This window comes from Manacus candei, unplaced genomic scaffold, assembly GCF_025592945.1.
Source record: "Manacus candei isolate 608988 ecotype Guabito, Panama unplaced genomic scaffold, ASM2559294v1 h1tg000064l, whole genome shotgun sequence".
NCBI classification, from domain to species: Eukaryota; Metazoa; Chordata; class Aves; order Passeriformes; family Pipridae; genus Manacus; species Manacus candei.
The window spans coordinates 2,197,282-2,212,113 of record NW_026138112.1 but is presented as its reverse complement, the minus strand read 5'-3'; the positions used below and the strand labels follow the sequence as shown (position 1 = coordinate 2,212,113).

General features: G+C 47.4%; 1 protein-coding gene across 4 annotated transcripts in view; it reads left to right on the top strand.

Moving 5' to 3' along the window:
• PXN (paxillin) overlaps window positions 1-14,832 on the top strand; it is a 49,331-nt gene that overhangs the window by 26,092 nt on the left and 8,407 nt on the right. For 2 of the 4 annotated variants that reach the window (XM_051805386.1, XM_051805387.1), the window contains exons 2-10: window positions 1,944-2,170; window positions 2,674-2,789; window positions 4,655-4,794; window positions 5,130-5,331; window positions 5,825-5,960; window positions 10,164-11,216; window positions 12,001-12,267; window positions 12,782-13,207; window positions 13,788-13,868. In XM_051805386.1, coding sequence (XP_051661346.1) covers window positions 1,944-2,170; window positions 2,674-2,789; window positions 4,655-4,794; window positions 5,130-5,331; window positions 5,825-5,960; window positions 10,164-11,216; window positions 12,001-12,267; window positions 12,782-13,207; window positions 13,788-13,868 — 2,648 coding nt within the window. The remainder of the gene's footprint in view (window positions 1-1,943; window positions 2,171-2,673; window positions 2,790-4,654; window positions 4,795-5,129; window positions 5,332-5,824; window positions 5,961-10,163; window positions 11,217-12,000; window positions 12,268-12,781; window positions 13,208-13,787; window positions 13,869-14,832) is intronic. The other 2 variants (XM_051805388.1, XM_051805389.1) reach the window with 1 other exon arrangement.

Genomic DNA, 14,832 nt, shown 5'->3' with positions numbered 1-14,832 from the left:
TCCAGTCATAGGACCTGCCTGACTGTAGGAATTGCAGCTCATCGGCAGTTCCCTGGAGGTATGTGCCTTTCACTCTGGAATCCACCAGCTGTTCTTTTGCTTAAAAAGAAGATTCAGTTCATTTTTCCCCAGCTGCAGAATGCTTGTATCCTGTCAGAGAATCCGCTTCTGGGGTATTTTGGCCCCTCTAGGAAGATGCCTGTGATTTAAAAGACTTGGAACATATTTTTAACTAAATGAAAGGTGTATAGAATTAATTTAACACAGTATTTAATTTGCTAATGGCTGTATTCTGTTCTCTGAGTGCAGGACCGCCTTTTTTTTTTTTTTCTTTCTTTTGTGATGCTTTGGGTTTTGATAGAGGGAATATAAAAGCAGCACCTTCCTCATCATCTAATGCTGTAATACTGTCCTCTTTTAATGTATTTTCTTGAAGGCTTGCTAAGTGCATTGGCTGCTGTGGTCTGCTGTGCTCAGGAGGTGGCTCAGGGCTGGCAGGTGCTGCCCTGGGAGCCGTGGGCAGCCATTAGGGCGAGCAGTTGCTCGGTTGCTATTCTGGTGCCACCAGATAATTCCAGGTCCTTGTGACCCCAGTGGGGGACACGGCGGGATGGCCACGCTCAGGGTGAGCCCTCACACCCCAAACCTGAGTGTGAGTTCCTGCTGTGTGCGGGAGAAAGAGCCTGCTGAGACTACAGACAGCTGGGTCTGCACAGGGGGATCCAGGGGTTTCAGGGAGCCTCCCCTCCTGATTGTGCTGAAGTTGTGTTATTTTCTGGCTGAATTCCACGTCTCCAAAGGGACCTGCCAGGTATGTCCTGATGCTCCTACAGTCGAGAGTGCCGGTGTCCCTGGTGAACCGACTGGTCTCTAACAGCCTTCACGAGGTGTGTCCAAGTGCTGCTGCCCCAGTGGAAAGCTGGGAATGCAGCCAGGGAGGCTTTCTTTAGAAAGTGAGCACAGCACAGACCTGCAGACACTCGCTGGAGTTCCCCCTCCAGGGACTGCAGTGGGCTCTGCAGGGTGGGCTCACAGGTCAGAAGGTCCAACAGGTTGGGATTTGCCTGTGAGTCACTGCAGAGGAGGGCAGGGTTGGGAATGGGCAGAGGATAGTTTGCATGGAGAAACGTGGAAAGCTGGGAATGCCTTTTTTATGCCTTGTCTCTGAGGGAGAGCATTTTTCAGCTTTAATTTTTCTGAGAGGTGCTAACTGTATGACGTGGGTCCTCTCCCTGGCACGAGTGACAGTGTTTTAGCTGGTGGAAGTTTTCCTGCTCTTCAGGAATTTGTGAGCAGTCTCCACCCAGCTAGTTGAGAATTGTTTCCAGGAGAAGAAATGGCGTTTACCTGGCAGCCTCTGGAAACTAGTTAACTGTTTGTATGATGTACTGAGAGGGACTTTTATTAGGAAAATGGAAGCATGTACTTCTGCTGCACTAGTGGACTGATCTGAACGTTTCATGCTTCTTCCACTACCTTAGACTCTGGAGAAAACACCTCCTGAGATCTTGTTTCCTGCAGAAAGCAATGCCTGCGGCCACAGTAAATGACTCCGTGATGATGTGGAGCCTGTAATTAGTCTGTGTCAATATCCTGTTGCGAGTAGATCTCCGGGCAGGTTTTGCCTGGCTTGCTCTTCTGCAGGGGGCAGTGAAACTATGGATCCCTGTTGTTGGGTGGTTTTCCAGTTCAGACAAAAATCTGGGACTGACACAGCTGTTCTGGCTGGTTTGTTACATCTTGGTGGTTTTTTGTAGTAGAAGTTTGATTAACTCATTCATTCCCGGGCAGCAGTAATGTTTTTCAGGGCATTTGGTAGATTACTCTAGTTGGAAAGTCTTCCCAAAAACCTTCTGATACAGATACTTTGAATGAGAAAAAGGAGACAAAGCTGTAGTCCAGGCTTTTACCATTTTGATTTTTCTTTTTTTGCTTTCCTGCAGACGCCTTACTGGCAGATCTGGAATCCACCACCTCACATATCTCCAAGCGACCAGTGTTTCTCACAGAGGAAACACCTTACTCCTATCCAACTGGAAACCACACGTACCAGGAGATTGCTGTGCCCCCTCCAGTGCCCCCACCACCTTCCAATGAGGCCCTGAATGGAACTGTGATCGACCCCTTAGACCAGTGGCAACCCAACACCCCCAAATACAGCCACCAGCAAGTAAGTGGATGTGGGAGGGTGCAATGGTTGGTTTGTGGGTACAGTATCTCTCAAGAAAGTAAAGAGGAAGAATAGGAAGAAGTGACAATGAGTTTGGCTGTGAACAGAGGGGGAAAATGGGGAGAGGTGTGGGGTTTTATTAGAACTAACTGGCTGGAGCAAACGGCACAAAAGAATTTGAAACTCGTCGTCATTGTTTGACAAAGTGGTGGCGTGATGAGATTAGTGTTAGTCATCTGTCTTGTAGCCTGTGGGAAGCAGACTGGGGGTTTCCAGCACGGAGCTTCCAGCACGGAGCTTCGACTCATAGGCAAGTCTGAAGTAAGTGGAGAACAGTTGTTCCTGGTGTAGCTCATCTGATAAAGGCTGGCTTGACTAAAGAGCAGATTTTTTAGAAGTTCTGCTGGGCTTTGTTCTGCCCTATCCGTGTGTGGGTTTGCAATGCAGTAAGGTACATATTTGCTTTGTATTCTCTGTTTCCAATGCAAATCTCATTTCCACAGCCTCAGTCCCAGTCTCCCATATACAGCTCTAGTGCCAAAAGCTCCAGTGCCTCGATTCCTAAAGACGGGCTCAGCTCTCCTTCTCCCCGTGCCAGTGAAGAGGAACACGTCTACAGGTATCTTGTCCCTGTTAAGAGATAAGCCTGACTCACAACTTGAGCCTGCTGTGGCTCAAGCTGCCTTCTATAAGTGGAAACAAGCACTGCTCCCTGTGTGTGTTAGGTTACCTTGTGTCAGTTTTGATTACCTCTTTTGTAACACGCCACCTTAACTTTCATACTCGCTTCAAAGGCTGACCTGGCCCTTTGGCTTGCTCAGCTGCAAGAGGTTAAGGATCCATCAGACAGCAGGATCTGGATTGTGTTGTGAAGGATATGATCCAGACACAAGTGACAAATCCATCCCCCTGTTAAACAGCACAAAAGTTCTTTGGGAGTTGGGTGACCTTTGGGTCAGTTAAACCAGGGAACTCAGTACCTGTGCAGTGACTTGAATTTTCAGGTAAATTTGACCCTCTTACAATCTCTGTCTCAATAGGTGATTGATAGATAACAAGTTTGTACTCACAAAGGCAGCTGCTCTTACTCTGAGAGGTTGGAGGAGTATCCTGTGCAGTGGGACAGACCTTTCTGCTGACGTGGGGATGAGTGAGGAAGAGGCTGTCAGACCTTCATCCTGGACACCTTTTTACAGTCTGCAGACTGGTGTTTCTTTGGTGTCACGTTCTAACCATGCCAGCTCTTTCTGCTGAGCAGGAAGTTGCTTCCAACCAGAGCTGACTCTGGGTAGAGGCAGGCCTAGCCAGGGATGGCCCAATGGAGGCAGTAATTGTAATTTTTTCAGACGACTGCATGCAATTAGCACGAAATGGAGGTAATTACAGCCATAAGTCCTCCTGTGCAAGGGTCTGGCATGGCTTGGTTCTGTTGTGAATTGTAGCTGGTGTGTGGGTTTGGGATGAAGTATGTTCTCCTCAGATTGCAGTTGTGGATTTTTCAGTCTGAAGAGAAGGATAATAAGTGTCCTTATGGAATTCATAATTGTCACTGGTGTTACAGGTGTCAGAGTCCTTAAACCTGTTAGATATTAACTTTCTGAGCATAATGTGGTCCTGTGAATAAGGCAGAAGTTCCCATTTTCGGTTTGGAAAGTATCTTTTTGATAAAATAAGAACCTCTAGAGCATTAGAAATTGTTCCTTCATTTGTAAAATGAGGAGAAAAAAGTTTCCCTGCCATGGACAATGGGAGGAAGAGTGTTACTACAGTACAATTACTGTAAAAATCACTGCATTGGTGCTAAGTTTTTCTTTGAAACACTTTGCAGTTCTGTGTGGTAAATGATATCACCCATATAAGATCATCTGTAATTGTAGCCAGCGTTTTATATGCGCTTGTGTATCTCACACAGTAGAAAATATATCAAATTACTTTCTTATAAATTGATTAGAAGTCCCCAAATTAAAGCTTTGAGGACTTGAGTGTTGCAAGAGGTTATCACATAACCTCTTGCTTCTGAGTTTTTGCTGATAGTGAGGTTTGTACTTTGCCTCTCTCTTCAGTCTGTGCTAGCCCTGCATTCCCTCGCTTCAGGGAGGAGGGTTTTGCTGCTTGGTGTGGTGTCAGCAGAAACAAGTCATTTTCCTGTATGTGAGCTAATGGTTCTGCTGCTGTTCTGTGCACTTCGGATCTGCAGACAGTTAACTCTTTCCTACAGGGCTGGGCAGCTCACAGTCCTAAAATAAGGCCCTGTTCATCAGTGTTCCATCCAGTATTTCTTCACAACTGACAACTGGAGATGTGACTAAGGAGTGGCTGTGTTTAGTCATGTCACAAAGCGCACATCTTCCTTCCCTCAGAGCTAAAAGCATCAGCCTGAAGAGAGCACAGTACATGTGTAAACTTTGGGAACCTAATACGAGTTTCCCTCCATCCTTCTGCTGTATCTTGACACAGAAGTTTTCACATTCCCTTTATCTTTAGTTTCCCGAACAAGCAGAAGTCTGCGGAACCATCTCCCACCATGACCAGCTCCTCTCTGGGCAGCAACCTCTCAGAACTGGACAGACTCCTCCTGGAACTGAATGCTGTTCAGCATACACCTGCCAGTGGCTTCTCAGCAGGTGAGGAATAGCAAGACATTTCGTGTGAGTGGGTACTTTTATTCTCAGAATAGCAGCCTGGTTTTTCCTTCCAATGTCCCTCCAGCCCTTGATCAAAGGTTCCTTTAATATGGGTGAGGCACCCTGCTCAAAGCAAGGCCAACTTCAAAACTGGCTTTAACTAAAGTTTCAAAGTTAGATTAGGTTGCTCAAGCCCTTGCACTGTTAGGTTCTTAATATCCTCAAAGATGGATGTTCCACAAGATTTCTGGACAGTTTGTTGTTATTGCCTGTGATTACCATGTATGTGTGGAACTGGGGCTCTGAAGGGCTCTTTTCTGCTCCCCTTTCTTCAGATGAAGCTGGCAGAAGCCCATCACTGCCCAGCGTGGCTGGACCCCACTACGTTGTCCCAGAGAACAGCAGCTCTGGGGGAGGGAAGGCTGCGCCCCCGACAAAGGAAAAGCCAAAGCGAAACGGTGCCCGTGGGATCGAAGACGTGCGTCCCAGCGTGGAGAGCCTGCTGGATGAGCTGGAGAGCTCCGTGCCAAGTCCAGTGTGAGTAATGGTTTGCTGGTTCCAGGCTTGGATGGGGTGGTTCCTGTGGGATTGGTGACTGTAGTGTAGGGGCAGCTGCTGCAGGAGAGCAAGGGATGGAAGATGGGCTTTGTCTAAAGGGTCAGAAATAAAGTGGGCACATGAAGATGCTGCTGCTGCTCTGTTACCTACTCCTGGGTGAAAAAATGCATAAGTCATGGGTGAGAGGTGGATTGTTCAAACTCAGCTGACCACAGATGCCCACTGTCTGACAAAATGAGTGTTCAGTCATTGTCTGTGTCTTGGTGGTGTGTGTGTGCACGTGAGACTGGGCAGAGAGGCAGGGCCTGCTTGTGTTGGAGAGGTTGGGGGAGGGCTGGCCGGGGTGGGCCATGCTGAGGAAACTCCTCATTCTCTGCTTGCTCAGGGGAGCAGTGGGACTTCCAGTCTAGGAGTGCCCGCCCAGGTTAAACGCACTCTTTTTTAATTTAATTTTATTTTTTTCCCCTCCCAGGCCTGCCATCACTGTGAGCCAGGGTGAGGTGAGCAGCCCCCAGCGAGTCACGGCCAGTCAGCAGCAGACCCGCATTTCTGCTTCCTCAGCTACACGAGAACTGGATGAGCTGATGGCATCTCTCTCTGACTTTAAGGTACCCTGTCAGGACACCTTAATACATCTGTCCCTCCCCATCCCTAGTCCCTCTTGCTGTTAGCCACATCTGCTGACCTTGTTTGGTCTCCAGAATGCCCTCTTTACCTCTCACTCTTGCCCTGAGAAACTTCCTGTGGCGTATTTGTGCTTTCTGAGTGCTGCTGTAGGTGTTCTTGACTGCTGTAAATTCTCATCACTGGCAGGATAAGACAGTTCTGGGATCTGTTTTTCCTTCAGTTCTGCAGTTTGTCTCTTTGCCAGAGATAATGAGCTTTGTTACTGCTCGGTACAGGGTGAATTATTTTGCTGTGCTAAAACTTAATGAGAAGGAGGGGGCATGGGACACCACTCTGCTTGCTGACAGAGAACAGGCCCTTCTGTTCTGTGAGATGACCCTCCTCTCTGGAGTGTGTTCACCCTGATGTGCTTTCCCTGAGAAGGATCTTCCAGGCATGTGATGTGAGTGCTGAAGCCTTTGCATCAGAGAGCTGGAGATTTCAAAGGTTTTGTCTTAGAACAAACCCTCTTATTCACCTCAAAATGGGATTAAAGTTTGAGCCTCTTGTGGGGGCAGAGGATGGCAAATATCATTCAGAATCTTGTTTGGAAATTAAACTATTGTATTAGAAAAGAACTGCTATTTCAGTCACAAGTAGCACATAAAAGTCCCATAATAGCATAATTCCAGGATTAACTTGCCTATGGTCCTCTTGAAACATGAGGCACTTGGCACTTGGATAACTTGTTCTTCATTCATATAGGTATGTTACCATTCCTGCACTAGTTGATTAACTGTGGAGGTTATTTTCATGAGACTTCATTTACCCATAATCATAGCAAAATGAAAAATATTTTCTCACTTTCTACTTTCAACTGTTTTGCTTGTAGCCTTACTATCAACTTGAATTTGTTCTGAGTGTGGTGGAAAAAGCAAATATACTAGATATTCTCTTTGTTAGATTTGCCTTTCTTACATACACAGGCAAGTCTGCTTTCTAATTCTAAGGAAGTCCCTAACTTTCTGTTTTATCCTCATATGGAAGATTCCACCAGTAGTTGGTGTTTTTTGTTTGTGCTGAGCTCCATCCCCTCCTAGATGACTTTAGGTGGGGCAGCCAGGGCTGAGATGTTTTGTGAGGAGAGGTAGAGGGGACATTCAGTGACAGCTTTGCTGTTCTTTCTGTGCCCTTTGGGTTCCATGGAGGTCAATACAATACCCAGAGCTCTGACCAAGTGTGTGAGTTCAGAACCCAGCAGTGAACACACACTCCCTGAGGGGCTTGGCTTGCCTTGTGCTTGCTGGAATTGAACTCAGTCTGTCGTTTCTGGCACATGCACTTAATTTTGTGAGAATCTGGGAGTTACTCACTGTTTTCTCTAGACTTAGTGTAGTGTGTATTCAGTCAATTGCAAATATTGACACCTTAGTGTTGCCTTTTTTCTCCATATTAGGTCCTAGGGTGTAGTGCAGGGTATCCACAAGCATTTGTTCAGCCTGGTTGAAACACTGCAGTGTTGTGAAGCTGGAGAGAATTCACACTTGTGCTGCTGGCATTCCCTGCCCTGCCCCTTCCATGTGCTCTGGGAGCTGAGCACAGGGGCCTTGTGCCCCTGCTGCTTTTATCAGGGCTCAGAAAACAAGCTCAGGGTGTGGCTGCTGCCACCAGCCTTTGCTCCCAGGTGAGCTCTTGGCAACTGAGAATGACCTTGCCCAGCACAGGTGTTTTCCTGGCAAGATACAAGGAGGGGACATTTTTAAGTGTGGGTGTTCCAATACTTTGCAGTCTTGAATCTCCAGTAAAACCTGTGTGACAGAGATGAGCTGCTTTCTGTAATACTGCCTGCCTTCCTGGCTTGGTTTCTGGTTGACCTCTGAGAGCAAAATGAAATGTAGAAAGATTTTAAGATTTCGGCTTTACAAACACAGCAGTCATATTTTTGTGAGGCATTGAGATCATCTGTGTCTGAACATTCTTCCTGGAGCACAAATAACATGGTTTCTGTGATCATTTTCCTTTTGTTAATGATGTCATTGACTCTTTTTGAGTTATTTTCCTTTTTTCCTGTCCTCCACATTGCTTCATTTTCCCTTCAGTCCTTTTTCTTTGGTAATACCTCCTCTATTTGTGCCAGCTAGTGGTGTTAACTTGTCTGTAAAAATGTATTCTGGTCTGTGCCAGTGTTTGAATACAAGGGAGAGAAGTGAAGTTTTTCCAAAGGTGAAGGATGAAAGGCTACTGTTCAAGTGCCAGACCTATGTGTGATTGCAGGAAATAGGACAGAAAGCCTAAGTATGGTGTGAAATTAGTTGGAGTTGGTTGTTGGTACAACTAGAAGTTGCTGTAGGTGGGCATGAAGGAGTGGAGGGCACTGGTGCTTGATTTCCTTGGTACTCCAGAGTAAGAGGTGCAGTTGCAGGCTGATACATCACCCTTTTATCATCTTTTGCTCACTTTAATGAGTTGCTCATTCTTTTTGCTTACAGAGTCCATTTGATTTTGGTTATCTAGCTCATCAGTCAGCAGGCACTGAGATCACTTAATGCACTTGTTTTTTCACCCTCTGCCATTTCTGTGTAATGTGATGCCTGCTTACTGCATAGCTGGATGCTGGTAGTTAACTATTCTGTTACTGTTGGGTGCTTACCCATTGCTCTTTATTCTGGAACTAATATGGTTTTGATACATTGGAAATACTGACTTCTGAGTGAAATGTTAGTCTTGCCTTGAAAATTACTGACTTCATTAGGAAGTCTGGAAGCTGTGAACCAGCATCAAACCAGGTTACTTTTACAGGTGCATCCAGCTTAGGCAGAATACTGGGAAATTACCTCTTTTTTTTTTTTACTGAATGGTGGGCCTTGCTGTGCTACTCAGGGAGAAGAGCAGTCTGAAATGAATTTTGGTCTCCTATTGCTCTTCCCTTTCTGGGCACTGCTGTTGTGACTTTGCTAATGTGTGTGTGTGTGCCAGCTCCTGGCCCCTCAGGATGGCAGCAGCTTAGGGCAGCTCAAGGTTATGACTCTTCCATCTACTGACAGGTTTTATGTATGTTGTGGTTAATTTTATCCTTTTATTCATGATAAGCATCTCAGAAAGGTAAGTAGAGACTGAGATACCATACATGGGGCTTAGGAAGTTATGTGCCCTGCTACCTCTGACTTGAGGCTTCTTTGGAAAATACGACTAGGAATCAGCACAGGTCTGGATAGCTCTTGGATTTGGAAATCCTTTTTGGATACATTTTTAAAACAGAAGGCTCAGCGTTGGTCTTAGGTTGACCTGCTGTGTGAGCTTGTCCAAGCCACTGTTCTGATTTTCCCTTTTTAAGAAAAAAGGAGTAATACCGGTTTGTCTCCTAGAGTTTAGCCAGGAACCACTGGAAATGGGGAAAGAAGGACCCATGATCTTTTGTTTTCAAAAGACCCTGTAAGTCAAGGAGAACCAAACCCACTGCATTAGTTGCTCTTCTTAGAGTGTATTTTGGATCAAAATTAATACTGATTTTATTACAATGTCAATGTGGAGACTTTGGCCTGAGGGAATGATGTTAATCTGCCACCTAAGCAATGCTCACAAGGGCATGGAGTGACTGACAGACTCATATAGATTCAGTGTGTGCCATGTCCAAGGTGAGATTAGTGATGTGAATAGAACAAAGCCCATGTCATCTGCTCTTGCTGTGAATGCCCTGAAGCTTCGTTTTCACTGCCACGAACTCAGCCAACTGGAGCATTTTATTAGTGTATCAAGAAGAAAATGTCATGCTTTGTTCTCTTCATTGATTGAGGGTTTTTTCAGCTTTGAAATATAAAATTTACATGTCTGTCTGTTAATAAGTTGAAAAAGTGACCTTTCCTCACAGCCCAGACATTCCTGGGTTTGTGTCTGGCTTCCCAGTGGCCGTGACGTGCCCTGTCACAGCTGCAGGTGAACACGTGAGCTGTCACTCAGGAGGAGGCGCAGGAAAAGGATCTTGGTGGCTGCAGAACTCATGTGAAGATCAGTACAATGTCATACTGGTTCTGCTCTTTGCTATCTGTCTTTCCTTACTCCTGGAAGTAAGGCTTTGGATCAACATGGCTTTTTGATTTGGAAGTTGATTGTTAAAATGCTTAATTCTTTGCTTTTTTTTTTCCCCCTTCTCCTTACATCTGTCTTTATCTCTTTCTCTCCTTATTCCTTCTGTCTCCTTTTTGCAGACTAGTTCCACTATGTCTCTGATTTCTGAACCCTCCCTAGAACCAGTTCCCAGCTCAGCAAATGCAGACTCCAGCGACACCCCTCCCAGTTTAACAGTGCTGCCCCATTCCAAACACCCTTCTGCAACTCACAGTGGGGACTGGACGGTGCCACCATGTGCCCCCTCAGCAGAACTCTGTGCTGAGGGAGGCAGTGACACTGCAGTGCTGGCTGTTCCAGGGCATCCTGCTGCCCCTCCACCTGTGCCCCGTTTGACACAAGCAGTCCCTGTGCCCCCACCACGCAGCTCTTCTGGTTGTGCTACTCGTGGGGAGCAGGTGACTTCTGCAAGCTTGGCTCAGCTGAGCAGAAAGCCTGACTTTTCTAGAAACTCATCCCAGGCTCTGCCAGCTTCCAGTGTGGAGCTTCTCTGTAGACCTGCTGATGTGGAGGCACGAGGCCTGGACTATGATTTGGCAAAAGAGACTGAGAAGAAGGAGCAGAGAACTGACCCCAAAATCTCAAGTATATCCATTTCAAATGCTTCAAGTGGTCAGGGGAAGGGGCAGGTACCCAAAGAGCTGGATCAGCAGGGAGCATTGATGGACAAGTCAGCCCTTTCCTCCCTGGGCAGAAGTGTGGAAACAGCTTTAGATGAGCTGTGGGCCCTGGAGCTGCCTGCACATGCACCAGAGATACATGCAAAGAATGACAGCGTTTTGGATTCTGTTTATGAACCCTCTGTTGTTGCCCTGGATCGGTGGGATGTCTTCCCAGACACTAAAAACCAGTTGGGCTTTGTAGTGGAGCAAGGACAGGAGGTAAAAGCTGAAGTGCCTCGTGAAACCAAGGTAGATAATGGTCCTGATCTGGGCAAGAAGAGGCAGGGCAGGGACAGAACTCCTAGGAAGGCAGGTACTGCTAACATGAACAAAGCCAGAGGAGACCAGGACAAAGAGCAGTTCAGAAGCTCTGCAGCCGCTCTGGAATCTCCTGAAAACTTTGGGAAAGCTGAATGGGATCTACCATGTGTCTCCAAACCACCCATTGAGAGGATTTCTGCATCAGGCCAGGCAGGCACTGAGTGAATGTAGGATTAGGACAAGTCCTAGCTAGGACTGTTCTGCCAGCACACTAACACTGTGTGTGTGGAGCGAGTGTGCCCGGGCTCACCCACACTAACAGCACGGAGCTCTGAGCAGGGTCACTGCACCTGCATGGCATGGAGCTTTGGAACCCTCGGCTTTGTCTTGTGCTCTCTCCTGCATGTCACTCAGCAGCACAGAACACAGCAGTCTGTAGGGGTTTCCTCATGAAACGGACTCTTATTCCCTAGTTCAGTCCTTGCAGACCTCTGAAAAGTAGCCAGGGCTGTTTCATGGCACTGGAGGATGTTCCTGATTGGGATGGCAGCTCCTCTGCTGGCCTTTTTAGGTCCCATTACTGGAGCTGTTGGTGTTTCTTCCCGTGCTGGAAGCACACTTTGTTCACCAAGAGCCTTGTGCCTGTCAAGGGCAAACATAAAGAGCCTGCTCTGTGCCCTTGTGATGCTGAGGTTTCTGTAATGCTCAGTGGAGTGGTCATGCTGCACCTCCTATCTTGGCTTCCCTCTGGTTAATCTTTCCCTTCCTTTTCTAGACAGTTATTTTTGGCCGCTGTGATTATCCTTACAGGGTTTTTCCTTGCACTGAGTCACTGTTCTGGGCTGTGCCAAGAGGAATTTTGGCATTGTGGAATAAATGTCATCACTCTTCCTACTCACAATTGTCACTGATGTCTTTGAGTTTGTGCTGTTGCATCTTGGGGCTTGCTGTGACATTGCTCTTCTCTGCTGATACTTTCACCTTTGTCATTTAGATTAAATCTTTAATCAAGAGGACGAAAGAGACTGCGAATGTGCATCCAATGTCTCGGGACCTCTCTCCAAGGCGTAAGCTAGGTCCTGCCATATTCCACAAGACTGAGTCCCAAGATCGCTTGATTGAAGAGCTGCAGGACAGACTGGGCATCGCTGAGCAGGAACAGGAGGAATGGCAGAGCCAGGATGCCTGGCTGACAGAGGGGGTCATTGTCACTGCCAGACCCCGGGGGGAAGAGCAGAGTGGTGGACAGCAAGTAGAGAAGGTAGACAGCGGGGACGTGTGCTGGGAAATCCCAGCATGTCCCTCTGCCCAGATAGCATTGTGTGGTGGTGCAGATTAAGTTTGAGTGTCCTAAGCCACTTGAAATGAAGGACTAAGTCTTTCTGTTCACCCTTCTCTGGCCTGAGAAGGAAAGCAGCATGTGGTTCTAGTTCTGGGTGTTTAAGAATTAGAGTGGGATCTGAGGGAGCTGGTGATAGTATCTGTTTATGCAGCCTGCTGCTATCACATGCCGAATGTCTCTGTGGGGATTATTTTTAAATCCACACTGGGAAGCCTGTCATAGAGGGGGGGTTTTTTTTTTGCTCAGTGCTGTACCTGTGCAGGACATTTTGGGGGTAAGATGATGCTCTTCCTTGAGCTACACACCACATTTTCTAATCCTCTTTTCTTTTCTTGCTGCTTTCTCCCTTAGATAAACATACTGATAACAACCAATTCCTTGTTGGTTCCTCTTTGGATTTATTCACCTTTCTTCTTCCTCCGTGTCTTTCTAGGTGGTTTTTCCTCCAGAATCCCCACTCCTCCCAAGGAGGACAGTCTCTGTTTCAGCCTCTTCCCAGCTCCAGCCTTCCAAAGAAGCTGCAAAGACAGTCCCTGCTAATGCTGCTCCCTCTCATGTCTCTGGCCCTGGACCTCTCCTCCCACTTCCACCTCAGCCTTCCCATGTGCCATCTACCCCGGCTCCTAGTCCAGTGTCTTCCTCTTCCTTCAGCTTGGCTCCCCAGCCTCTCTTCCAGTGGGGAAGTTCTGATGATGATTATCATGAGGTTTCTGTTGTGGGCACCCCTCCTTCTGAGGATCCCAGGCATTCCTGTTCTCCCCAGACCTGGACCCCAAGCAGCAAGACAGTTGTTTCTGTTGGCTGTCAGACTGAAGATGAAGCTTTCTTCCCAGAAATGCAAACAGGCTTCTCTCCCCTGGTTTGTGTTTTTAGCACTGTTTTCCAATCCAACTACTGCTTGTAACTTGATAGCTCAGTAGATACAGTGTTCAGGTAAGGGCTGGTATGAACTGCTGGCTAGAAGAGAGGATTTATGGACAAGCCCAGCTGTAGCATTGCAAAGTACATGTGTGCAATAAGCTGCTGGGGTGTGTGGGTCATGTCTGTCCTGACAGTCACTTTGTGCAGCAGAGACTCCATTTCCCTCTGAGATTAAGAAGGTAACTCTGAAACACAACCTGCAGCTCTCCCTACCATAATCTCTCTTGAAGTGGGGAGAGTAAAAGATGGCAAAATCTCCATACTGGAAGGAGCAGATCAACAGTCCTTCCTGTGTTTGCCTGTTTAGACAGGTGTCCACAGTGTGAGTGGATGTGGGGAGGAGATGGCATGATTAAGATCTGTGTTCTGCATCTCCTGTCAGGGAAGGGCTGTGGCTCTGTGGTGGGGGGGGAGTTTTAATGTATACAAGCAGTGCAGTGTTAGTGTACAGGCAGCTTTCTCAAGCAACGAGCAAGGAAAGGAAACCCTTCTGCATCTTGAACTGTTGTACTTTCCAGGTGACCTCTGCTCCTCCCCTTGTCCCCAGTGCCAATCTGCTGGCTGCTCCTGCACCCCTGGGCCCCCCCACCCCTGGCAAGGCAGGACCTCCTTTTGTTTCCTCAGCATGGTGTGCTTTTCTGGTCAATGTGTGCTGGGATCTGCTCCCGGAGCTCCCAGTGCATTAACGTGGATAATATCCTGTAGTGCATGGTTTGCTGCTCATAGAGCTCCTCACTGAACTTGAGTGATGGCAGATCTCATGGGTGAAGGGTGGGAATTTGAAGGGCCTTTGCATGATGAATTTATGTGGATGCTGTGCTGAGTGTCCCCTGTAAACTGCAGGAGGTGGAAACAAACCTCCTTCAGGTGGGGGCTCCTCTGTGAGCTGTCAAGGAGGCTGGGTCACCAGACCAGGTAGACATTGAGGTGTGCACAGGTGGTTGTGCCTGCACTGGGTCAGCTGTGGCTGGCAGGAGTGTGTGGTTCCTGAGGTCAAGGGTGAAGTGCTCTGTTGCTACATGTTGAATTCATCTCATCTCCTTTCTCTTTGGATGGAATTTATCACCTGTGTGTGGCATGTGTTCCTGCCCTGCCTGGTGGCTACAAACCCCTGTTTAGAGTGAGAAGAGGTACGATCCTCTCAATCCTCCTTTTCCTTCTGCTGTGCTGTGCAGGAAGCTCTGGCTTTATCCTGGGGCTCTGGTTGGTCTTTGTCTCCAAAGGCCTGTTGTCTCCTTGCAGTGCTGTGCTTTGGACTGTCACTGTAACAGTTTGGTAGCAATTGTCTGCTCTGTGGAGGAAGGTTTGTTTTAGGCTCAGGACATTGGGGTGTGATGGGGCTGCTCTGTGCCGCTGGACTAGGAGAGGTTGCAAGTTATGGAATGGCTGGGAGGAGAGAGGAGGGGAAAAGCTGTGTGTCAGGCTCCGTTGGGAGTCATTGCTGCATGCGAGGCAAGGCTGAGGAGTGTGTGAATGTGTGTGTAAAAAAAGCTGAATTTATGTATGTCATGAGAATTTTTATACAAAGGAGCAGAAAGCAGGATTTGTCACTGAGTAAACTAA